Raw genomic sequence first — 26,240 nt, forward strand, 5'->3', positions numbered from 1 at the left:
TTTTCATTATTGGGAACAGCGGTGGAAGAAACATTCAGACAAATGAATCATAAAATAATCAATTACAAACAGTAATTTCCAAGCTCACTGTTGGGAAGAGGTTGAAAGAAAAATGAAATTGAAGAGGTAAATCAAAATTGAGCTTTAGTGGAGTGAAGTTAATTATTATTATTATTATTTTTTTGTTGACTTCATTTAAAACACAAAAAAAGTCCATAGCATGTGTAAAAAACAGGATATCATTTCATCAGACAGGACCACCAGTGTCTCCACAGTGTGGATGTAAACCTGATCAACCTAAACTCAGACTGAGTTTACTTTATTAATCCCGAGGAGGCAAAATATGAGCTTCATTCAGTGTCTGCATGTCACCTCTTTCTAAGAATGCAACAAAGATGGTTGTCATGAATTTGTTGTGCTTTCTTTTTCGACTTTAAAGCCGATTAACCCGGTTCTTGTTTTTACTCACAAAGGCCAGTCTGTTCTGCCTCTTCATCGGCCCTGAGGCTGTGCTGACCTGAGCTTTCTCAGAGTCACATTATGACGAGACAAAAAAACAAAAACAAAAAACATGATTTTAACCAGATTACCATAATCCTATAGGCTTCGATTACACGCTCATCATTTAAAATCCAAAATACCGTCAGAGACGCTTCATCCTTTTTCAACTTCAGCATTTGTCAGACAGACTTTTTGGATCCCACAGCTGGGAAACGCAGCAGCACAGTGTCAGATATTTCAGAAAGTATAGAGGGTAAGAGATGGGATGCAAGAATAAAATATAAGAAACATACTCTGCCACTATAACAGATAAGGAAATTAAATAGTGAAATAAAGACTATATCAAATTTAATAAATATACACATACATATATATATTAGTATATAAATCAGGCTTTAGGTTCCCCTCCTGATCTCCAATGAAGGACGATCTTAGCACTTCAGCAAACTAAGACATTTTGGACAATGCTATGTTTCCAACTTTGTTCGGTGTGGAAGAACTTGACTGACCTGACCTCAACCCCATCCAGCACCTTTGGGATGAACTGGAACAGAGATTGTGAAGCCAGGTCCAGTATCCGACCTCATATATGCTCTACAGAATTAATTAATTCCCATAGAAACACTTCAAAATCTCGAGGAAAGTCTTTGAAGATGAGTGGAAGCTGTTTTAGCTACAAAAAGTGAAGTACTGTCTATGTATCTTAATAGGTCATGATGTCTCTAATAGTCAGGCCTCTGAATACTTTTGGGACTTCACAGTTATACAAAGAATAATATACACTATCTGAAATCAACCTGAAACTATATGAAAATCCAATAAAAGTGTTGAAAATCCTTTAAACTAATCACACTGTTGATGCATCATAATTTGACCTGGAACAACTTTTTAAATTTATTAGAATAAAGGTAATAAATAGACAAGTCAAACTTCAGCTGATAACTTTAGTTTTAGCCTCAGTGAACGTTCTTCCCTGAGTCACACCATGTTCAGCTGAGTGGACTTAACGTCTGTGACCACAGGCTGAACCCTGAGTTGGCGTTACGACAAACCTTTGCCCTGTGTCGGGGGGGAGATTTACACTATGGTCAAATGGCTCCAGACTTATATTTGTGGCCGACAGGGGACCCTAACAAGACTCTTTAAATTTGATTCCCGGTCAGGAAACCTGTGAACCTGCTGACTGTTTCTCAGCCGTGAAATTTAAGAACCCGACTGCTCAAGACATAATGATTTCAAGAAAAGAAAAACAAATCTCGCTCCACATTCCCGCGCGCCTTTATTTACAGCGTTAGTAATTACAATAATGTCAGTAGCTGTGCTTTCTATTGCTTATGCTGTTTTGTATTCTGGTGAAGAATAGACATACAAGTGTGCACAAGTGTCAGGCTGGCATCAGTGCCACATTAAGAAGGACAACAGCCCATGTCAACATCCTGGACACAGTGTTCAAAAGGAGTGTCCATGTCTGTGTGGCACTTAGAGACAGAAAGAGACACTTTCCATCTGGTGTATCTGCACAAAGAGGCCAGTTCAGCAAAAGTTCAGCACTGTTTAGGTTCATGTCCCTTGCGGTTCATTCTCAGGTCAGCAAGGCTTTTATACCCACTGTGGGCCATTTTCTCTCCTCCACGTTATAAATCTAGGTCACACAGCGGCAGTTATGGTAAGATTTATCATCCAATGTCAACACGAGGCTGCGTTATTAAACTTTATTTTGCCCCATGTATCTTGACTGTTTGTTTTGATGTAATAAAAAGAGGTGTGTACTCCATGTTCAACCTCAAGAATATCCACTGTGTAACCAATATCACCCACTGCATCAGTGTTACACCCTGTAAAAATATTGACCTGACAAGATTGGGGAGTGAAGTGATTTCACCTCAGCTCACTCCCACAAAGCAGTGATGAAAAGCCTGCATACAATTTATAATGTTAAAGTAGTTTACAAGGTGTCAGCAGGGACTTAAAATGTATTAACATTTAATTATTCAATCAGTTTTGGGAAAATTAAAGGGGACATATTATGCAAAATCCAACTTTTTAATCATTTAAATCCTTATATTTGGGACTCTGGAGGTCCTATCAGTCGGCAAAGTGTGAAAAAAGATGACTCACTCGTGTTTTTGTGGTCCTCCTCAGTTTAATTACAGGAGATAAAACACGCAATGTTGACTTCCGCGCTCACTGGGACGTCGCAATACGCTGAATTCCTGGTATTGTTGTCTCGCGGAGCTCCGCTTTGTCCATAAAACACGCAAGAGTGCTGGCGAGGTCAACGGTATGTCAGTATGGCTCCACAATGCAGCACAGAGTCCTACACAAACTTCCAGCCTCAGAGGATTTATCTGTCCAGTGGATACATGTTATATATGACGGCAATGTGCCTGCTAGAGCCTGCAAATGATCACTTTTCCAAATGCTAACTGCTGTTAGCTCCCAGTAGCCTCTGTGGCTGATGTAGTTTCGTTTTACTTTTTTCATTTTTTTCTTTTTTATATAGTACTACTAAACACAGCGTTCTGAACAGGGCTGTTTTGGCAGGGTGATTGAACTGCTGTGGTGCTTCATCATTATGGTATTTTGACCAAAGCATGTCACAGACATGTTCATTAGGACACCAGGGAACTAGTTTAACTTGGAGAAATAGGGTATAATATGACTCCTTTAAATATATGTTGCTGATTACAGCTTGAAGTGGCGATAAAGTCTTAGAATATTTTGAGAATGTCTTGAGAAAGTCTTAAAAAGATATTGAAATTAACTTCAGGATTCCTGCATATACCCTCAATTAACCCACATCCACATCTGGTGCAGGAGTAACTGTGACTCAGATGCATGAAACCGGAGCCATGTGAGAATTCAAACATGACAGAGATGATTAAGTGGCTTCATTAACATGTGCATTCACTTGAATCATCTCTATGATAGTTTTTCGTGGCTCTAATGTGCAATCTGTATCTCTATGGGAATGATTTGCAAATGGCAGTAACTTTGTTGCAGTTGCTTGTTGTACTTTTTGGTGATTTTTCGTTTTTGTTGTTATTCTGCCTCTGTTTGGTCTTTGTACGCAAAAAGGATGTAACATTATTTGTGTCCTGTGTTCTTCAACTGAACACAACCTGCAACACGGGATCTAAACACTGCTGTATTTAATAAATCTAAAGCAACTGGCCGTAAAATCCTCCTAATATGTCACAGAGACTCAGGAATAATGTTCATATAACAAACTGAACTCACCAACAACAACAGTACAGACAAAATATTTGCAAATCATGTTTATGTTTTGAAATCATGTTATGGCATATGGCGCCACCTACCGCTGTCTACTAATCATTGCAGTCAGTAGAGTCTCAGCTGCCGAGCAACCACGAGTTTCCAGTTACGTCAGAAAACAAAACCTAAAAGACCTCTGTATTTTGAATTTGAGTGTAGTAAACGTTTTTGGCCACATTCTTACATACGGCGCCTTTAAAAGTGACACATCACAACTTTACGATGACAAAGCGATGGTCTGTCGGTTTGTTAATTATAATTTACAGTTATTCCACACCTTTACAACACTCTTCTTGTCAAAACTTTGCACCCAAAACACTGGAAGTTGGAATTTCTACTGTGTTTTCTTTGCCATAGAAAGATCAAATAAAGTACAAAAGTACAAATGGTGCAGACACAAATAAATAATATGTGCCGATATCGGTGTACAAGTGAAAGTTAATGTGGAGGCACATTTTTTTTTTTTTTTCTCAGATCTGATTTATTAAAGACATTATGACGTGAAGGCATCTTTTACAAAAAAAAAACCTGAGATTTACAAATTGCAAACCCTTTCATTTTGGCAAAGTTTTGGAAAGGTAATAATTGTGATAATGATTTAAAAAAAAAAAGATTATCTCTGTTTAGATTAACAGGGAAATACTTATCTGCTTATTACCAGTGGTAATTTTCCAATAACACAATATAATTTTCCAGATGAATACCTAGTATTTCTGCTGTAGATTTGCTATATTTACCCACTTATCACCAGTAGTTATTACCCATAATGCTTTATAATTTACTGGGTAATTACCCAGTATTTTGGCCATGGTTTCATTGTTCTTACCGGTGAATACCTAGTAACACATTTCTGTTACCTTATATTTATTGGGTAAATAGCTAGTAATTAGGGGACTGTAGCTACCTGCTTATTACCAGCTTATAACACACTATAATTTACTATATAGTTACCAAATAGCCAGTATGTTGGCCATACTTTCTTATTACCATTGGTAATTACCAGTGTAATTAGTAACACTTTTGTGTTATCATGAATTTACCAGGTAAATACCTGGTTACCAAATTGTCTTACTTATTATACTTATTAAACATCTGCATGTGTTAATGTTTTACATTTGCATGTGCAATAACATTATTTCTCCACTGAATGACTCATTTTGTCTGATCTTTATCATAAGACAAATAACCCAAGTCATCGTTACTTAACCGTGCCGTCTATACAAACACTGAGTTTTTACGTACGAATACATTTCAACTCAGTCAAAACTGGGAAGTGAGCGTAGGCTTGGACATTTGAGTCACAGCTTTGTCCCCACACACGGAGGAGGTTATGTTTGCATATGACCCCCTTATCAAACTCTGAACCGATGACCTTGTTCAGATAAATATCGCACAGAGTCAAATCACTCCTCATTCTCCAAGAGGACAAGACCACGTCTGGTGGCTGAAGCAACATGGCCCCATCACTTCTCACAACAGCAGGAGGGCTTCTGTTACTTGTTTCCATCTCATCTGCAGTGAGTCACTAAATGTACACTTTTATATTATTATTATTATTGATGCAATTTTCTCCAGCAACAAAAATCTAAACAGTCTTTTTCCTGTAGCAAACCAGAGGAGACAACTCCGCCTCATGCACCAAAACCGATGCCTTCGTAAGTGGACGGTCACAAACCGTAAAAACCTGTGATGTTTTTTTTTGTTGTTGTTGTGTGAATGTTCATCACTGAGCACAAAATGTCTGCTCACAGGGAAAATACTGTCCTACGACATGCGGAGTGGCTGATTACCTCCTCAATTATCTGCCAGGAGTGGACAGCGATTTGGAGACTTTGCAAAAAGAGCTGGACAAAATTTCCAATTTGACCCAGGGGACAGAAGAAACGATTGTCTACATGAAAGATTCTACAACCTCAGCTCAAAAGAGCGGACCACAAGGTACACAGTCTGCCAACCGTTAAAAAAAAAATGATGGTTGGTTATTTGTTTTTTGTGATCATTTTGACTTAAAAGTGTTACCAAAACGGTGAAGTGTCTTCTCTTTTCAGACGCAAATTTCAAAAGGTCGTCGAGTATGCTGGATGATGTCCTTCGCTATGAAAAGACCATCATTGAACAAGAGCAGCAAATATAGTAAGTCATCATTTGCGCTCAAATTATGCAAGAACTTCATTTTGCCAATAACTGTGTGTAGGTCCTTTGTCATTGTTTTCTATTTTTCTACTCAAAGTTAATCTTCATAAGTATTTGACAACTGGCATTAATAAATGAAAATGATTTCACTTTTTCCTGACAATTCATGCTTGTTTTTCCATTAAGGTAAAGGTCATTTTAGTCTAATCTAATAATAGAGGTGTAATTAATTAAGATTATGAAGGAATAGGCTCGTTATGTCAAATAAAAAAAGGAATCATAGTGAACACTGATGCAATACTTATAGAACTGTGTCCTCCCACGCCTTCACATGTGCCAACCTGTTCGCCCACACAGTTTGAAGTCAGCGCAAATCGATTCTCTCTTCTCTAGACTTTAGACTCTGTGATTTAAAGGTGCATTATGTAATAAATTTAAAGCAACTGAACTAAAATCCTCCTAATATGTCACAGGAATAATGTTCATATAACAAACTGAACTCATCAACAACAACAGCCAAAATATTTGCATTAAAAAAACAATCTTTTGCAGACTGCAAATCATGTTTATGTTTTGAAATCATGTTTTGGCATGTGGCGCCACCTACCGCCGTCTACCAATCATTGCAGTCAGAGTCTCAGCTGCCGAGCAACCACGGGTTGCCAGTTATGTCAGAAAAGGAAACCTAAAAGACCTCGGTATTTTGAATTTGAATGTAGTAACCGTTTTTGGCCACATTCTTACATATGGCACCTTTAATGATAAAACATCTCACTTTTTTGCAGCCTCATCTACTTATTTTATTCAATTTGCAAAAATATATTTGTATGCCGTGCTTTGATGCATGCTCCACTGTGGGAAAAAAAATTGGAAACATGTGTTTCTTAGGATCCAGCTCACGCTTGTTTGCCTCCTCTTTCCAGTGAACTCGGCAATTTGATTTCATCTAACGAGAGGAGGATGGCGGACTTGAAGCAGCTCTCCCTCCAGCTGCAGCAGAAATGCAGCGAGCCTTGCAAAGACACAGTTGAAATCCAACCCACCACAGGATCAGGTAAAAAAAAAATACAAATAAATAAATTCAATATGACCTTTAGGCCCGATGCCGTTTCACAAGAAGTTTCTCAATCGGTCGTCATTTGGCCTTGTTCAGTGTTTAGTCAGACCCCAAAATCAATACGATGCATCGCAGCAAAGTCAACAAATTTATAGACTTCATTTGTTCTGACCTCGTTTCAGAGAACGTAGTCAAACTTATTTTAAAAGCAGCAACTTTTTAAAAATTTTAAAAGCTTATTTTGTGTGGCTTTAGTACGACGACTCTTCTTTTTTTTTCACCAGACTGTCAGGACGTTGCAAACAAAGGTGCCACCGTCAGCGGCCTTTACTACGTGAAGCCAGCTCTGGCCGCCGAACAGTTCCTGGTCTACTGTGAAATTGACAGCTTTGGACGTGGATTCACAGTTATACAGAGGGTAAGTATGCAACATCGATCACGGCCTCGCCAATGTCTTCATGTGGCACTGGATAACAACTAATAGTGCAAATTATGGGCTACTCTAAAATAATCAGAGTGGGTGAAAGAAAACCCGTGTTCTCTTACAAATGACTCTCAATCATAACTGCACAGATCATGCAGTCCCTTAGTGAACATGGTGTTCTTTTGCCAGAACAAATGTTTGACTCTGCTCGCGTTTGTGTGTCCACAGAGACGCGATGGCAGTGTGGACTTCAACAAGGACTGGATCCAGTACAAGGAGGGCTTTGGTTATCTGTCCCCAGACGACACTACCGAGTTCTGGCTCGGCAACGAGAAGATCCACCAGCTGACGATGAATTCGAACATCCCGACTGTGCTGAGGATCGAGCTTGTTGACTGGGACGGCAACAAAAGGTACACACACACACACACACACCCACACACACGCTAAAGATAACAGATTACATAAGAGACAAGCAAAGGAACTCACTCACAAGGCAAACATGACCCTAGTTTGAGGCTCCACTTCAAGGATAAATGCTGACACAAAATTCCTCTTTTCTCCAGAAATGCAGACTACCACACATTCAGACTGGGAGCAGAGGCCGACAAGTACCGGCTGACCTATGGCTACTACTTCGGCGGTGATGCAGGGAACGCTTTCGACGGCTTTGACTTCGGCGATGACCCCAGCGACAAGTTCTACACGTCACACAACGGCATGCAGTTCAGCACCTTCGACAAGGACAATGACAAGTACGATGGCAACTGTGCTCAGCAGGATGGCTCTGGCTGGTGGATGAACAGATGCCATGCTGCGCATTTGAACGGCAAATACTACACGGGTGAGACCACACAGCCTCAGCAAATTAGCAACAAGTGCAAAAAACAAATTTGTCGTTCGACCCTACTCTCTAAATGTATGTGTTGTAACTGTGTTTTTTGTCTTTCTTTTTTAAATCCAGGTGGCAGGTACACAGTCAAGGATGCAGGTGAATTTGGTTTCGACAACGGCATCATTTGGGTGACGTGGCACAACCGCTGGTACTCTCTGAAAGAAACCACCATGAAGATCATTCCACTGACCCGCTTCTCGGCAAGCGATGGTCAACAGGCGGGTGTGAAACAGTTTGGTGGACTATAAAAGTAGTTCAAAAGTAGACATGTGTTTGTGGTCAGTGCTTGTGTCCAGCACAGACACCTTGAGACCTTAAGGTCCTCCATGTAAGGGTGTTTCTCCATGGAATATTTGCATGTCTGTAGCTGTGCACTGATGCTTTCCTTCTCCGGTTTTGGGTTGTTTTGGGCACTAAATAAATGTCCTTTTCTCCAAATATGTCTTTTCTTTATTTTACTACACAGTCTCACACTGTTTTTTTTTTTTGGGTGTGTTGTTGCAAATCATCCCTGAAATAAAAGAGTTTATTTTTTTCCCATTTGTGTATACTAGTGCAGTGCCCGTATGTAGTATGTATTCCTATTGTGGGAGCTGAAGAAGATTTTTCACTTATGGTAATGCATGATAAGGAATGTAAAGGCTAACTAATACAAACACTGCGCAACCTCATTAGGCACAACGCAAATGTTTTAGTTTTCGATTAGCATTAGCGTAGCTAGCTGTTGTGACCGTCAGCCACACCAATTAAAACATTTGCGTTGTGCCTAATGAGGTTGCACAGTGTTTGTATTATTGTTAGCCCTACGCTAATGCTAATCGTAGCCTCGCTAGCTTACCCTTTGAAACAGGCTCACCAAGTTAGCCTGCAAATAGTAGCATGCTAATGCTAAATAAATATGTGCTTGCTTATTGGTGAATGGACACTTTCAGTCGTTTCAGTATAACACCGTGTGAAAATGTCTCACCCACCATGAGGACAGCCTCTTCACTCCCACCTCCCCGCTCCAGACAGCGCAGCTTCTGCTGATGAGCTGCTGCCTGCCTGGTGTAGTGTAATAAATCAGTGAAAATTAAAATTCCTCCAAAAAATTTGAAAATCAAGAATGCACACCATCGGGCCATGCTCAACCCACATCCAAAGTCTTTGGGCGATCTGACTAACGGTCAGCGAGATATACCTGTCACAGACACACAGACAGACACAACTTGCTTTATAGCTAGATAAGAGGACCACCGTAACACTGACACAACACCTCAAATTGTTGTGTCACTGGATTCTAATAGATAAAACACATCTAGGCTCACTCCATTCATCCATTTTCTACCGCTTTATCCTCCACTGGAGGGTCGCGGGGGTGTTGTGCCAATCTCAGTTGACATAGGGCGATAGGCAGGGTACACACAGGACAGTTCACCAGTCCATCGCAGGGTCACATAGAGACAAACAACCACCCACTCTTACACCCACGGTGAATTTTAGAGCGTCCAATTTACCTAATCCCCATATTGCATGTTTTTCGACTGTGGGAGGAAAACCCATGCACACACGGGGAGAACATGCAAACTCTGTGCAGAAAGACCCTTGTTCAAACCTGGGCTTGAACCCAGGTCTTCTTGCTGCAAAGACAAGTGTGCTAACCACTCCCCACTTTTTTTTGTAAATTAACATGTTTTTGATAAAATAGCACTTTAGCTCCACAGAGAATATTTGAAATGTGCAAAGTTAAACTGGTCCGTATTTGCATTAGAAGCAGCAAGACACAATTAATGGATAGTCTCTTGAATCCATATAAAACAATATTGACAGTAATCCACTAAGAACTTCAATGGGGTATTTAAAAAATACTCCACTATACATTTAGAAAGTAATTTCAAACACTATAGACTGTTCGTTTATTGGATTGGTTTTGTTTTATTTTATAAAAGATCAAGATTATCGGCATTAAATTACATTGCTCAGGTTTTTGTTGAACCCAGTCTTCAACCCAGTATTAGTTTCAACTGCAGTAGCTGATATTTGGTCTGACTGCAGAAACCATAGTAGCATGTTCTGTGTTCCACACAACAGGAAACATAAACATCATTGTTACCATGTTATTGACCTCTGTCTGTCTGTCTGTCTGTCTGTTAGCAACATCATTTGAAAAGTCACAGACGGATTTGGATGAAATGTTGAGGAAATGAACAAGAACAGGAACAAGAGATTGCATTTTGGCCGTGATCTGTAGCTATCACTATTTTTGTTGCTATTTTGTAGGCACTAAGCTGCCTTGGCGGAGGTCTGCGCTCTCCGAGTGCTCTTCTAGTTTTATTAATGTTCTGATCTGAACACGTACCGTAGCTTGCATTTTGTAGTACTAACAACATGTTGTGTGTTGTTGAGCTGTGGATTTGGCTCACTGAAGATGGTTGTGCCTAAAAATGCCAACTCGGCCTCTTTGTTCAAAGGATTGTTTCTCATTGCCACAGTATGGCAACCCACTCATATTCCGCTGATGTTTTTTTGTTTTTTTGTTTGGTATTTGGAATTGAAGGATTGAGAAACCGTATATCTGTGTACTTTGTTAGACAAACATAGCCTGTTACACAAAGGCTGAGAAACCAGAGTTCAAATTACAGTGGAGAGCAAAGTCAGAATTGTTGCTATGCTACAACAACAAAATTGGGGAGGAATTTATTTACCTTTGCTTCCTCTTTAATTTCACTGCCAGGATTTATCTCTTTCGTGTCTTTTGTCTCTCATACTGCTACTAATGTTATTCTTTTTTTTATAAAACTTTATTGGTATATCGCAAAAGAACAACAATTATAACAATAATAATAAATAACATAACAAACATTTTTTAAAAGTGAGTCTCAGTAGTGATTTTATTCAGTTATAAATTAGTAGAATTGCTATAAATTAACCAAATTAACTAAATACATTTTTTTTAACTTTTTTGTCAGGGCTTCTTAAATGTGATAATGTTCTGAGGTTTATGTCAGATCAGATTTTTTAAAGGGTAATATGGGCCTCTTTGCATATTTTGTTTTAGGTATCTAAAATTATAAAATATGAAATAAAATAAAGGTGGTTTTTTTTCCCAAAATCTCTTTGAAGGTCTAACTTAAAGTTTTTCCATAAAAGAGTCACATGTACACAATAAAAACAACAACAACAAAAAACAGATCTATCTTATATTTCTACTAGTGTTTTACTTTTATTCAGGGCATTTCTGTTTGGTCTTCCTCGCCGGCAGGTGGTGCTGCACAATCACCAGCAGTGCCTGCTGATGTTGTACTTCCGGGGTATTCAGTCGTCGCGTTGTGGCGATGGTGGTCATGTTTTCACGTTTGTGAAACAATTACGAGTGCGAGTGAACGACGTTGACTTTGATTAATACTTTCATTTCGGCTGCTGCGTTTTTTCAGGAGATTTATCATAAAAGATGGCTGAGGTAGGTCGATGTTTTGGGTCCTTTTTCTTTCTTTGTCTCTGCTCCCGCTCATACAGGCGCTGCCAAAGGCTCGGGGCCCGGCTAATCACTGGAGCGCGTTGTGTTAACGACTTCCATGTCGGCTTATCATATGTAAAAGCGTATACTACTGTAGAATTCTTGTTGTTGGTGTTATTATTATTAATAATAATAAAATCCATGTTTCTCTACAGGATGTCCAGAAGCACTCAGTCCATACACTGGTCTTCAGATCTCTCAAAAGAACTCATGATATGTTTGTGTCTGACCAAGCGAAACCCATCTCACAGGACGATGATAGGTAAACCAGTCATTTTACATTTACTTACAAACTATAATGCACCACACTTTTAACGATATAATGTTTTATATTCCATGTAAATGGCGATTCACACATTTATTCATCTTCTGTTTGTTTGCCTGTTTTTTATTTATAATAAGTTTAAATATTCTGTGCAGCGAATGAGTAGTAATAGAGCTCTTTTCAACCAGATTAGAATCTTCCATTTGATTTACTGGCCTCAATATTTGTGTGTACAACAATATTTACTGTTGATATTACTTGAAGAATATTGTTGGAAATTTGCTGAAAAATATTTATTTTCCAATGAGGTTAAACAATTCAAACTCAATTTAATTTTTGTTTAAATTAATGTTTCGTTTTTTTGTTTGTATTGTATTCCTTACTCTCTGTGTAGCTGGGTGTTATAAAATTGTATTGTGCATTTCACCCATCTGTTAACATGCAGATTTATATTTATTCTCTTATGTATTTTTATATTTTAAATGCTAAGAGTTGAATGGTGCTGCTGTTAAACAAAAAAATGCCCACTTAAATACATCATCTATCTTATTCAGATTATCTGACTGAAAATTGAGCTGGAGTTTGATTTTAAAAAACAAACAATTCTCGGCGGATATTGATACTGATGTTGATAATGTGTCATTGTTACCTCTCTCTACTGATCTGCGAGGTGTTTGTCAGACTTTTCTACTCGTAGAAGTGGCATGACCGTCAACATCATGAAACCTCACTCTGTCTTTCTTCCGTTTCTGTTCATCTCCTGTATTTGTAGCCACAAACTGAAAATGGGCGTGAAACTCAAGTCAGACTACGAGGCAGTTTTACACATGCCTGTCCTGAAGGAAGGAAAAGACAGAATCCCTCATCTTCCAGGCAGCATGCACCAGAGCTACGCACAGCCAGGTGAGGAGGAAGTGAACACTGCATGCCGAACTTGAGTATAGTTAGTAGTTGAATGTATAGTGTAATGTGAATGCGATCAATTTAATTAGTGTCAAAAGAGGTTGATTTGTCCATCTGCTTTATTTGTTTACCAGTAAATGTGTTGATAAATCTCTTTTGTCTATGGTATACATTTTAGTGAACTTTAATGTACTTACCTTTTTCAAAAAGATAACCCAGAATACCTGATCACTGGGACACATGCGTACCCCTCTGCACCTGGTAAGTATGATGCCGTTGTCTTACTCGAACTGTAATGCCTCGTGTGTGTTTTTTCTAAACTGAACTGCACCAGTGTAGCTACTCGTATCACACCAGTATCTCATTTGACAGGAGTGGCCCTGACTGCAGACACGACGATGCACAGGAACCCCAGCGATGGAGGAATCCATTCAATGGCATTGGCTTTGTTGCCCTCACAAGCCAGGTAAACCCTTACTTCCTGGAGACAGCGTATATCCCATAAATTGAGAACGATTGTCACAGTAATTTTAGTATTTTCAGGATTCTAATTAATTGAACATATGTAAACTACAGTGAGCTTTTTGTTGTTGAATTCCAGGCTGGACGCAAGCCGCACAGCAGCCAGTGTCGGTGACATCCATCGACACGCTGGAGCAGCAGAGAGATCTCACCCTCACTCAACTGCCGTGGTAGGTCGCAGTGTATGTTATCTTAAACCTTCCCTCGAAATCCCTGAAAGAAATGAAGACCTTATCATAAATGTGTTTATTTTAGTCGCTACTGGAAGGAGGTGGTACCAGAAATTCTTCGCTCATCAGGAAAGCACCAACAATGCCTAAACCCCAGTGGCATCCACCATGGAAACTGGCTCGGGTAACTGCATAACATTTTTAGTTTTGTTTTTTTTTCTTAGCTATATGATGAATTTGTTTTCAGGAGCAGTTTTGTTTTGTCTGACAGGTCATCAGTGGTCACCTTGGCTGGGTGAGATCCATCGCTGTAGAACCTGGAAATCAGTGGTTTGTCACAGGCTCTGCTGATAGAACCATAAAGGTAAGAACAGTGGATAATGTTCATTATTCTGTTAATTGGAAAGTTGATGATTGTCCATATGTGTAAAAGCAAAATAGTTTTTGTATTTTCTTTCTGTAACCACCATCTTTTTTTTACTTCTCTTTACAATTACATAACATTAAAGTGTATGAGCATGAAATATCCTTATGACCATTTGACAGATTATTCCCAATCCAGTCTTCTTTCCATCTCCACTGCTCTTATCTGCATCTGCACCTTTCATGATATTGTCCCCCCCTTTCGCTTCTGGGTGTCAAATATGACTGGAATTCTGTTTGTTGTGACAGATTTGGGACCTGTCTTCAGGAAAGCTGAAGCTCTCTCTCACCGGACACATTAGCACAGTGCGAGGTGTGGCCGTCAGCACCCGCAGTCCCTACCTGTTCTCCTGCGGTGAAGACAAGCAAGTCAAATGTTGGGATCTGGAGTACAACAAAGTAGGTTATTCAGAGACATTCACTTCAGTTTTTTAAAAGGCCATGAATGTCTATTGACTTAAATAATCTGTGTTTTAGGTCATCAGGCACTACCACGGTCATCTGAGTGCCGTGTATGACTTGGATCTACATCCGACCATTGACGTGCTGGTGACGTGCAGCCGAGACGCCACAGCTCGTGTAAACTTCATTCTGATACTATTTACTCTGCTGTTAAATACAAATAGCAAAGAGACATTCAGAGAAATCAAAGTCTTTGCAGTATTTTATTAGTTGGACTAATTGGATTTTTCCTGTCTCTCTTGATGCAGGTGTGGGACATCAGGACAAAGGCTAACGTGCACACACTAACTGGCCACACCAACACTGTGGCCACAGTGCGATGCCAAGAAGCAGAGCCACAGGTCATCACTGGTAAATCACTCTTACAACTCCAAACCAAGAATATCATTAACTGTCATCATTTATTAGCAGTTTTTTTTTAACTGTAAATGATTACCGTTGTTTTGTTGTTGTTTTTTTCCCTGCAGGCAGTCACGATTCAACTATCAGAATGTGGGATTTGATTGCTGGAAAGACCAGAACAACCCTAACCAACCACAAGAAGTCTGTCCGAACTCTGGTGTTGCACCCCAAGCTGTAAGTTAAGGCGGGCCGCATTCACACGTTATGTTTAATTATAAAAAATAAATAAACTCACTCACTAGTCTCATGAAGTTTCATGAAGTTTATTTATAATTGATGCAGTTCTTACTGGACTTGCTTCTTGAATGACACAGTGCTGAGGCACAGAAAGTCCTTACCATAGGTGTTAAAAGCACCTGAATAATATCATAACAAGAGGCAAATGGAATTAAGTTTTGTTTTTATTTAATTTTTTTTACAGATACACATTCGCATCAGGTTCCGCTGACAACATCAAGCAGTGGAAGTTCCCTGACGGCAACTTCATCCAGAACCTGTCCGGCCACAACGCCATCATCAACACTCTGGCTGTTAACTCGGACGGCGTCTTGGTGTCAGGAGGTATTGATTAACCCGATTTATGTTGCTTCAATAAGCTCGGATTGGAGTCGGTATTTGACACGAATTTGTCTTTAGCCGACAATGGAACCATCCACATGTGGGACTGGAGGACGGGCTACAACTTCCAGAGGATCCACGCCGCCGTGCAGCCAGGATCTCTGGACAGCGAGTCGGGCATCTTTGCCTGCTTGTTTGATAAAACACAGAGCAGGTTGATCACCGCAGAGGCCGACAAGACCATAAAAGTGTACAAAGAGGACGACATGGCTGTAAGTTTTATCATACAAATTCAAAGTCAGGCTGCAATACAGTGTTACCTCCCACATATTCTGACAAATGTGCTTTCTTTCTTGCAGACGGAAGAAAGTCATCCAGTCAACTGGAAACCAGAAATCCTCAAGAGAAAACGATTCTAATATTTTGTGGTGTTTTTTTTTTATTATTTCACAGTAACAATTGAAAATTTTATTTCTAAAAACCTCCATCACATTTTGCTTAGTCATGCTTTGTCATGCAGCAGATTTCTTCCCCGACAAATGTGTCTTTGACCGAAGCAACCGCATCTTACTCCAAAATACACACCAGATTTTGACTGCTTTATTCTAAAAACCACTTGCAGTCTGCGTTGTAGGACATCAGTCCAGTGAAGCGGCCATTTTGAACTGCCAGGAACCTCCCCGTGCGTTTGTTCTTGATGACGACTGCTCTCTTGTGGCTCTGGTCCGTCTGGTCCACCAGAAGTAGCCACTCTTCAGAGACGGAGGGACTGGCCTCGGAGTGGATCTGGTTTCTGTTTGAGTCGAACCCTGCAGATGGAAAAGGCATCCCTTTTTTTTGTACTCAAAAAGAGCTTTAAAAAAAACATGGCATTGTCCCTTTTTTCTGGATAGCAATGTGATGTTTGTTTTGCTCCATTTAATAAAGACAGTTATTGTTTATTCTGTTCAGTCAAGGTGTCTTTCTCTTCTTACCGAGGAACCTGTTGGTAACAACGTTCCTGTAGTATTTACAGCCGCTGCCTTTAACCTCCTCCCAGTAACACTGATCTCCACGCGAGTCACTGAGCTCCACGGAGTTTCTGCTGTCTGTCGTTGGGTGGATTAACCGCTCATCTGTGGAAACAAAGGCCATTGTTTAATCGGTTACACAAGGTTTATATAGGGTCTGCTTTACATACTCCATACAAATGCTTGTACATGGTGCGTTTTCTTTGATTTTGATGCCATTATTACATAAAGGATTAAGGGTTACGCTTTAGATTAGGGAACATAATCACTATCAACTAGATGCTTACTAACGTGAGTAGCATACTAACCCTTTATCAGTAATCATTAAGCACATAACACCTTATTCTACCTCTATTATAACATGAATTAAGAATTTTCCTATATAAGGTGTTAATATTTACTAATAAATAGCTAGTATGATACTTGTATGCATGTTAGTAAGCACCTTGTTAATGGTGTATATGTGTTCCCTAATCTAAAGTGTTACTGGATTAAGATTTTCATCCAAACAAAGAGGGTTCTGAAGTCACCTTTTATATTTTAACACAGGGTTTCTCACTCCTGTTCCTGGGGACCGGTTGTCTTCCATGTTTTATGTGTTTCCCTGTTTCTCCAACACACCTGATTCAAATAAATGGGTCGTTATCAGGCCTCAGCAGAGCTAAGTGACGAGCTGAGCATTTGAATCAGGTGTGAGGGAAACATCTAAAACATCCAGGACAGTGGCTCCCCAGGAGTCAAGTAGTATCTGGGTTGTTGATCCTGTTAATGTAATTAAGAATCAAATAAGAAATGAACTACCTGACTCATGGATGTAAAGCCGTGAGAGGGCGTGGCGAAAACTTCTCCCCGGTTTCTTTTTCAAACAGGGTTTCGGTGGTTCTGCCTGGTCCACCTCTTCTCTGGGAGGCTCGTCCACCGTGAGGAGGTGACCGGCGTTGAACATGATCTCCTCCTCCAAGGATTTGACACACAGCTCAAAGTTCTCATCCTGCACTGCATTTCTGGAAAGTAGATGATGGTATATTTTAATTTTTTTATGAAGGGAGCAAACTAAACACAATTTATACAAGTTTAAAGCATCTACTTCAGGCCAGAATTACTTTTCATCCTGTTTAACCACTGAAATAGTGCTGTATATGGGATGCCGAATGTAAAAATTCAGTCACACTTTTCTAGGTGATATATTTTGAATTGTTACCTCACTATCAGCTAATTTTCTTCACTTTTGTGGTACACATTAAATGGTGAATCTAACTGGTAAATCTAAATTTAAATTCTAAATCTTTATCTAAATGCTAAATCTAAATCTAAATGTTAACTCTAAATCTAAATGTTAAAATACTAAATCTAAATGCTACATCTAAATCTAAATGTTAAATGCTAAATGTAAATACTAAATCTAAACGTTAAATCTTAAATCTAAATGTTAAATCTGGATACATCCATGACAGTCCGTCACAGTCTGTAGATGCTAACAGGTGTGGGCTATTTGCATATTGCACAAATTTAGATTTTGTATTAAGATTTAGCATTTAACATTTAGATTTAAACTTTAGGTTTAATGTTTAGATTTAACATTTAGATTTAGCATTTAGATAAAGATTTAGATTTAACATTTAGATGTAGCATTTAGATTTAGTATTTAACATTTAGGTTTAGCATTTAGGTTTAGCATTTAGATAAAGATTTAGCATTTAGATTTAGCATTTAAATTTGGATTTGCCTGTTAGATTCACCGTTTAATGTGTGCCTCAAATGTGAAGAAAATTAGCTGAAAGTGAGGTAAAAATTCAAAATATATCAGCTGTGACTGAATTTTTACATTTGGCACCCCATAATGTCAAAGCAATGACTACTGATACCAATATCAGTCTGATTCTGTCTTTTATACAACTTTATACAACATTTGTGCTGATGCAGTCACCAGTAGCCCTTTCAAAAACATAGTGCCCAAACTGTATTGAAGACATTTGCAGACCTATATCATGACCTGGTCACATGACAGTGGTGGACATCTCTATTTACAGAGAAGCAGATTTAGTGTTTATGGATCGTATCTGATTTCCCTTTTGTCCTTTGCCAAACGTTAGATCCAGTCTTCAGCTCGTCCCCACTCAGAAAGTGTTGTGAACTTGTCTACGTGTCTCTGTCAGGAGGCTCCTCACCTGAAGTCCACCCACAGCAGGCCTGCAGTGATCAGACCCAGCCACTCGCTGGCCTCCCAGTTCTCGGCCAACATCACTGGTACGATGATGACCTCCCTCGTTTCTGCGTAGTTCAGCTCCTTCTTACAGCTGCGGGAAGCCTGGTATTCTGGGGTCATGAAAGGACAAATCACTACGGCGTCCTCCACACCTGCAGCCATCCTGAAAACAAACACGCACACACAGCAACATATCCAAATGTATTATTAAGATCTAACCGGAGTTTGTTTAAACCTAATTCCTCTGTCCTTACGCATCATTGATGTTTCCTGTTATCCCTCCTTCTATGTCCATCCACAAAGGTAGCCCTTCGTCCTTGAGGCGGTCGTAGACCTTTTTCACAAGAGCCTGGTCGTCCCACTGGTAAGAGAGCATAATATGAGATGGCATTTTAATTTCTCTAACTGAAATAAAAACAAAAAAACGGATCTAAATGATACGAAGCTGCTGAGGCAAAGTTTTCAGTCTCCTGAGCAAACCAAATCTCAGACAAAGGGAAAGGAGCTTGTTTACTGCTCAGGTTACAGCTGTTGCTTGGTTACCTGGTGCGTGCTTGCACAGTGGGAGGCTGCTATTATGACCTGCAGGAGTAATAACAGCTTTACCAAAGAGTGGATGTACTGTAGAGTGTCTCATATACAGTATTTAAGATGTTATTCTGTGGAAAGTGTACTACTGATAGAGTATAGTAAGTGTTTGTCCATGTATGGTGTCGTTTTGAGCTCCATATATGAAGTATTTTAATTCAGAAAGTAATCTTACATGACAAATATCACCTCACAAATCTAAACGTGATAGTAGATTGAACATGTATATCAATACTGGACATAAAATGTCTTAGAAAAATATCTATTTATGCAGTTTTCATTTTGACTATGACATTTTTTTTTTTCATAGCTGTGATTTTCTTATGATTAAGAACAGAATTTTTGCACACATTTGACTGATATTGAGATATTGATATGAGATATTTTACAAACATTTATGATTTAAAAAAAAGATTTACAGATTAGTTCATGAACAAATCATGGATCTAATGTTGTGTTTCCTCAGGAACTTTATTCAAAAAAATGAAATTAAGAGAATTAAGAAGATTTTGATGAATGAGGCCCAATATGTTGAATGAATGTTGTAGAACTGGCATTATACTGTGACATTTTGTTGGCCTAAAATTAATCAGATAATTTATTAACACATTTAACTTGTCACACAAAACCATTCAAGTTGTAAACCTACTTAGTTTAAACAGCTGTTGGTCGCAGTTCTCACTTCAAACAGCAGGAGGAGCTACAGTAACGTCTCACTCATGAGTTTAATCTCTGCTCTCATTCACTTTATGATCCTCCATCACGCCGTGCCACCTGTCTGCACGTGGCACTCAAGGTAATCACTCCAAAATATCTATCTAAGTAATCAGCGCCACAGATGGAGCAGATCAGCTTGGGACGCGCCGCCCGCGGGGAGGAGTGTTCAGTTGTGCGCAGTTGGAACTCTGTGGTGCAGTGATGTGTGAAGAAGCCAAAGGGATTTGCTCTGTCCATGTGTGGATTGTGAACTGTCCAAAAATCACGCAATGACTTGCTGAAGTTTTGTTTTTGGAGAAATGGCTGCTGGCTGCTTTCCTGCGCGTAAAGACGCGCCGTGGTTTTGTTTGGAGAAGTCCTTAAAAACGCGTATGTGTGAGTGAGTGACACATCAACATGTAGCCGGATTTTGACTCACAAAAATAGAGGTTTATAAGTCATGGGTAAAGGAGGAATTGGTGGCAGAAATGCCGCAGCGTCGCTGCTCCAGACGCTCTTCCTGTCGCTACTTTGCGCGCAGTCCCTCGGGCAGGTGTTCAACCTGACGCTCTCTGTTAAAGAGGGTTTGCCCGCTAAAACCATCGTTGGTGATCTTGGAGCGGGGCTGAGCAGACCAAGCACTGGGTTCTTCATCTCCGAGAGCAGGGACTCGTACGTGTTCAGGGACTTGGAAATAGACGCGGACACGGGGATCATCTCCACAGCTGTGGTCCTGGACAGAGAGAGCAGGGACAAGTACGAGTTTGTTGCAGCCACCCTCACAGGTGAGATGATCAGAGTGAAAATACAGGTGAAAGATGTGAACGACCATTCACCCGTGTTTCCCTCAGAGGAGGTTGATTTGGAGATATCAGAGTTGAGTCCACTGGGGAGTCGGTTTCAACTTGATGGAGCGATGGATAAGGATGAGGGTGAGTTTGGTACCAGGGGCTACAGGATTACAGAGAGTCAGATGGGGGAGTTGTTCCACCTGGATTACCGCAGTGGTTCAGTGAAACGCACGAGTCTGGATCTCGTCCTTAACGCCAAACTTGACAGAGAAACGCAGAACTTCTACTCGCTGACCATCGAGGCCTTCGATGGTGGCGTCCCCGCCAGGACGGGAAGCCTTCGCGTGAACATCCATGTCCTGGATGAGAACGACAACCCACCTGTGTTCAGCAGGACTGAATACCACGTCTTGGTGCGTGAAGATGCTGCGGTCATGTCTTCTGTGTGTCGGGTACATGCCACTGACCTGGACCTGGGTGACAATGGCAGGATCACTTATGAGATCAACCGGCGCCAGAGTGACCCACATGAAGTCTTCTCCATCAATGGAACCACGGGGGTGGTTTACCTCACGAAGCCGCTCGATTTCGAGACTCAAGCTTTTCACGAGTTGATCATCAGCGCGACGGACAACGGCGCTCAGCCCGAGTACAGCAGCACTTTTGTGGGTGTAAAAGTGCTCAACATCAACGACAACAGTCCCACCATCAGCGTCCTGTTCCTCAGCGAGACAGGAGATGCTGTGGTGTCAGAGGCAGCAGCCGTTGGGGACTATGTTGCCAGGATTTCAGTGTCAGACCCTGACCTCGGGAAAGACGGGGTCACTGTCACGCTCGAGGGAGGCGATGGAAAGTTCAACCTGAAGCAGACGGATTATCTTCTGTATGCTTTGTGTGTTAACACCGAGTTAGACAGGGAAGACAATGATTTGTATGAGCTCAAAGTACAAGCATCAGATTTTGGAACACCACCCCTGAGCAGTGAGATGGTCTTCCTCCTGAAGGTGGCCGACACCAACGACTGCCACCCTGTGTTTGAGAAGGATGCATACATCATCAGCATCTCAGAGGATGCTCCTCCGGGGAGTTCCCTGATCCAGATGCAGGCCCGAGATGCAGATGAAGGCGTCAACTCGGACATCAGATACTCTATCCTCAAGTCTGACCAGGACAGCCTGATCAGCGTTGACCCAGAGTCGGGCCTCGTCACCACCGCTGTGGCTCTGGACAGGGAGACCCAGGTGCAGGTGTGGTTCCTGGTGGTGGCGGTGGACGCGGGGGAACCGGCTCTGTCGTCTACGGCCACGGTCACCGTGCTGGTGGAGGACGTCAACGACAACGAGCCGGTGTTCCAGCAACAGCTGTACAACGTGTCCATCCCGGAGCACAGTGTCATCGGAAGCTGCTTTTTGCAAGTATGTAGTAGTTGAGTCGGTGCACGTGAAATCTAAAAAAACGCATATTTCCCCACACTACTCATTTCGTCAAGTCAGATGTATAGTTTTGATTTCTATGTCTAATCTGTGTCAGACATTTCTGCAAATTGGGGTGAAGGTAGAAGGTTGTTTTTGCTGTTTTACCTCCGTCTGTAGATGACATAAGTGACACCGATTGTTTTGCATTTATTTTGCACCTATAGATGCAATAAGGTTTCCAAAAGGGTCCTGGAATTTGCTTCTGAAAAACCCCTTTCCCTGAATAAAGGGTTTTAAAAGGGTTCTTGGTGGAACCTTTATAAAAAGGGTTCTCCTGAGGACACACCGAAGAACCTCATATGGTTCTGCTTAGCACTTTTATTTCTAAAAGTGTAGATACCCCACAACTATACAAACATTTCACTGTATCCATGACACAGGACAAAATGGGCCAACATACTGTAGTCCAACTTTAAATATACGAGATAGACCGACACTCTTGATAGTCGAAATAAACTTTTATTGTCTTTTATTGTGAAAAACCACAAGCAACTTCATTTATGAAGTATATGTAGTAGGGCTGAACAATTAATTGAAATCGCGATACCGCTTAATGCAATTTTCCAATCGCAGGAGGTGCAATATTTGTTCAAGTCAAAATATCCTTATTATTATTATTATTATTATTACACATCTTATTCTACAGACTGAAGAGAACATCTTTGTTTCTCACAGAGCTGCACAAATATCGCACATAAATGTGCTTTTTGAATGAAAATGGCAATAATGATGTAAAAATGACCATTCCCTCTGATATCGCGAATCATAGTCGCATTTCCTGTCAAAAATAATCGCAATTTGAGAATTTATTTAAAATCGTTCAGCCCTAATATGTCGTCAGAACACACATTTTCCACCTGACGTGTCTCTCTTATATGAATGTATCATCGAAGCCAATCAGAATCTCCACCGTTGATGTTGGACATTGTGTCGCCTCTGTCTTATTGTCCCTTTTCTTTTCGCCTCATAACACAAAAGTAGCCTTCAGTCCGTACGACAAAAGCCATCACTGTTGCTCCTAAACACACACACACACACACACACACACCCTCACCAGCTCAGCTCTCTGGCTTCAAATGTGATTACTGGTACCACACTGCTACTGCCTGGCACAGAGCTGCTACAATAGAAGCTGTGTTTATCTGATGACAGTCAAAAATAAAATCTAAATAATATCATCTATTCATATGATGACAAGCCAGGGAGTCACAGGCACATGTTTACATCAAAGACCCAGGTATAACCACCACACTGTTGGATTCCTGATATGATGTCGGGTGTGTTGTTCATGTAGTTGTACTTTGGCCGATTTCTTCACAACTTCATAAAATCTGAGGTGATATCATCTTTATGACGGGAAGGTTGAGCGTTTTATGTGTAAAGTGCATCTCTCTGCAAAGACACACTGAGACATAAAAGCACCAGATGTGTGACTTCACTCACGTCTCATGTTTTCATGTTTTATGCTTTTATTATGTAGAAGTTCTTAGGAAGAACAGTAGTAGTTTGATGATTCAGTGACTGTGTGGGTTCCAGTGACGTATCAGGTGATGCATTACTACTGTTGAAAAACATCATTTCAATTTAGCACGGTACATAAAACGCTGCAAAATCACCACATGATTTTTAGTGCAGATAAATCAATAAGTAAGTGAAGTCAATATGAGCATTGATTTACTGTAGTGTTATAAAGTATTAAGAGCTGATCAGAAAGTACTTGCAGGGATTCTTAGACTTGAATAATCATGGAAATGTCCGTATTTTCTTGTTTTCTCAGTTGTCTGAGATAAGAAACCCAACTTTTTTGGAACTGAATTGTTGCTTTTAAGCAAAAAAATTTTATAAATTCCTTGTCAGACTACGTTTATTGTCACCTGTGTTGTAACATGTTATTATGATAAAGTATAATATCAGTTCATATCGTCAAAGAACATGTTTAACTCTTGAGTGAAAGTTAAAGAAACTAGTTAAATGTAGTTTGTGGATAGAAAATGGCATACACTTGTCAACTATATCAATGTACTCCGTTAATGTACTGAACCTCTCGCTCTATATATATATATATATGTATACACATATATATGTATATGTGTGTGTATATATATGTATGTGTGTGTATATATATATATATATATATATATATATACATACACATGTATATATATGTATGTATGTATATGGGTGTTATATGTGTGTGTGTGTGTGTGTATATATATATATATATACACATATACATATATACACACACAAGTAGCAATAATTGTGGAGAAATAAAAAGAAATATATATATTTTTGTTCATAAAAATTAGCCAAGTTTCACAAATTTAACCAATTCAATCTGATTTTAAAAATGTTGAGTACTTTTTGCTCAGGTGTGTTTATATAGTTGTTGAAAATTTAGTGGGTTTTTTCATCAGATTTTCTAGGTTGTGCTGAAAAAAAGGATATAAGACACTCTATATTGCACATTCTTATAGCCTCTGTATATACTGTGTACATTTAACCATAGTAATGGAAAAAAGCAGCCAAAATGCTCTGTGTTCTCAAGGTTAATAACTGCTTCTCAGATGTTCATTACATAGTTTTAATTGTTTTAAATCTCTAACTGTATATTCAATTCATTTCTTTTCATTTTAGGTTGTTGCCACCGATGCAGACGGTCCTGACTTTGGCACGTTGTTCTACTCTTTGTCTGATGGTTTTGACAAACAGGACCAACACCCCTTCTTCCAAATCCACCCACAGACCGGAGAGCTGTGCGTCGCTCAGGATATCGATCGCGATACGGGACAGACCGTACATGATATTCTGATCAAAGCTGAAGACCCGGTGAGCGACTTCGTCAATCATTTGTTTCTTTTTCAAAACTGTGGATTCAAACTTGATTCTTCTCCAATCGTCAGGGAGGCCTGAGCGCTCAGACCTACGTGCACGTCGAGATCGAAGACTTGAACGACAACGCTCCGGTCTTTAACCCCGACGAGTACACCGTGAGCATCAGCAGCCACGCACAGCCCGGCACGGAAATCCTCAACGTCATCGCCACCGACCGAGATTCGGGCACGTTTGGACACGTCGCCTACGACATCGTCCCTGGTGACGTGTCCACTTTATTTACTGTGGATAAACAAACAGGTCAGTGGGTACGAGACATTTAGGCACAGGTGGCTATTGCTTTGAAAACAACATGTAGCCATTTTGAAACAGGATAAAACTTCATCTTGGTTGAAAACATACATTTAGGTGAAAATTAAAATGTAGTATCACGATCCTAGAGTTGTGTATGTGCGTGTGTTTCCTCTGGCTTCCTCCGACAATCCAAAAACATGCAGATTTGGGGATTAGGTAAATTGGTCACTCTAAATTGGTGTGATTGAAAGAGTCAATGGTTCTTTGTCTCTATGTGGTCCTGTGATGGACTGGTAATCTGTCCAGGGTGAACCCCGCCCTATCGCCATATGTCAGCCCCCATGACCCTCATGTGGAGGATAAAGCATTAGAAAATGCATGAATGGATGGATCCTAGAGTTTAAGCGTTTGTCAGTGGTACCAACTTCTGGTCTGTGTTCCCCTACCTCCACCATAAGTCACCTCCTGAACATGTTTGGAGAGAACAGCCTAATCTCACAAGCACCTGGCTGATCTAGGGCTTTTGTAGTTTCCCTTAAAATCATGTGGAGGGCAGCATTACACAGCTCAGTGTCAGAAGTCATTAGACATAGTAGAAGACTTCCTCTTTGTGGAATTATGGCGAAATACTATGTTTTGTTGTTGTTTTCACTCTGTGTGGATAATGAGGCAGCTTCAGTCGAAAAGATCCACTTGTTTGTCTTTAGTCCCTGACGCAAGTAAGTAAGATTGACTGTAAGTAAGATCCCCGTGTGGCAGAGTGTCTACAAGATTAGACCTCATTGGCATCGTGTCATACTACATTACGTTTTTAACTTGTGTTAAAGCCATTTTAAAAAAGTTTACCTGCACGTGATT

At 40.2% G+C, this 26,240-nt stretch overlaps 3 protein-coding genes across 3 annotated transcripts in view; all 3 read left to right on the forward strand.

The window, feature by feature from the left end:
• Positions 1 to 5,231: 5,231 nt before the first annotated feature.
• Positions 5,232 to 8,534, forward strand: fgg (fibrinogen gamma chain; the record flags this gene model as incomplete). The annotated part of the gene is made up of 9 exons (XM_083909765.1): positions 5,232 to 5,294; positions 5,385 to 5,432; positions 5,529 to 5,715; positions 5,826 to 5,910; positions 6,834 to 6,964; positions 7,252 to 7,385; positions 7,620 to 7,804; positions 7,958 to 8,235; positions 8,356 to 8,534. 9 exons carry the CDS (start codon positions 5,232 to 5,234, stop codon positions 8,532 to 8,534), a joined length of 1,290 nt encoding a protein of 429 aa, XP_083765891.1.
• A 3,057-nt stretch (positions 8,535 to 11,591) lies between these two features.
• Positions 11,592 to 16,308, forward strand: plrg1 (pleiotropic regulator 1). Its single transcript, XM_083909767.1, has 15 exons — positions 11,592 to 11,725; positions 11,938 to 12,044; positions 12,820 to 12,950; positions 13,161 to 13,211; positions 13,323 to 13,416; positions 13,552 to 13,642; positions 13,728 to 13,826; positions 13,914 to 14,006; positions 14,315 to 14,464; positions 14,543 to 14,644; positions 14,776 to 14,878; positions 14,995 to 15,103; positions 15,351 to 15,490; positions 15,566 to 15,759; positions 15,847 to 16,308. Exons 1-15 carry the CDS (start codon positions 11,717 to 11,719, stop codon positions 15,904 to 15,906), a joined length of 1,533 nt encoding a protein of 510 aa, XP_083765893.1. The 5' UTR covers positions 11,592 to 11,716; the 3' UTR covers positions 15,907 to 16,308.
• Positions 16,309 to 20,447: 4,139 nt separating this feature from the next.
• dchs2 (dachsous cadherin-related 2) overlaps positions 20,448 to 26,240 on the forward strand; it is a gene marked incomplete at both ends in the record, with an annotated part of 33,233 nt that continues 27,440 nt past the window's right edge. The window contains 3 exons of the mRNA XM_083909339.1: positions 20,448 to 22,193; positions 24,891 to 25,082; positions 25,157 to 25,388. Coding sequence (XP_083765465.1) covers positions 20,448 to 22,193; positions 24,891 to 25,082; positions 25,157 to 25,388 — 2,170 coding nt within the window. The remainder of the gene's footprint in view (positions 22,194 to 24,890; positions 25,083 to 25,156; positions 25,389 to 26,240) is intronic.

The sequence above is a fragment of the Microchirus variegatus genome, assembly GCF_963457635.1.
Source record: "Microchirus variegatus genome assembly, chromosome: 23".
NCBI classification, from domain to species: domain Eukaryota; kingdom Metazoa; phylum Chordata; class Actinopteri; order Pleuronectiformes; family Soleidae; genus Microchirus; species Microchirus variegatus.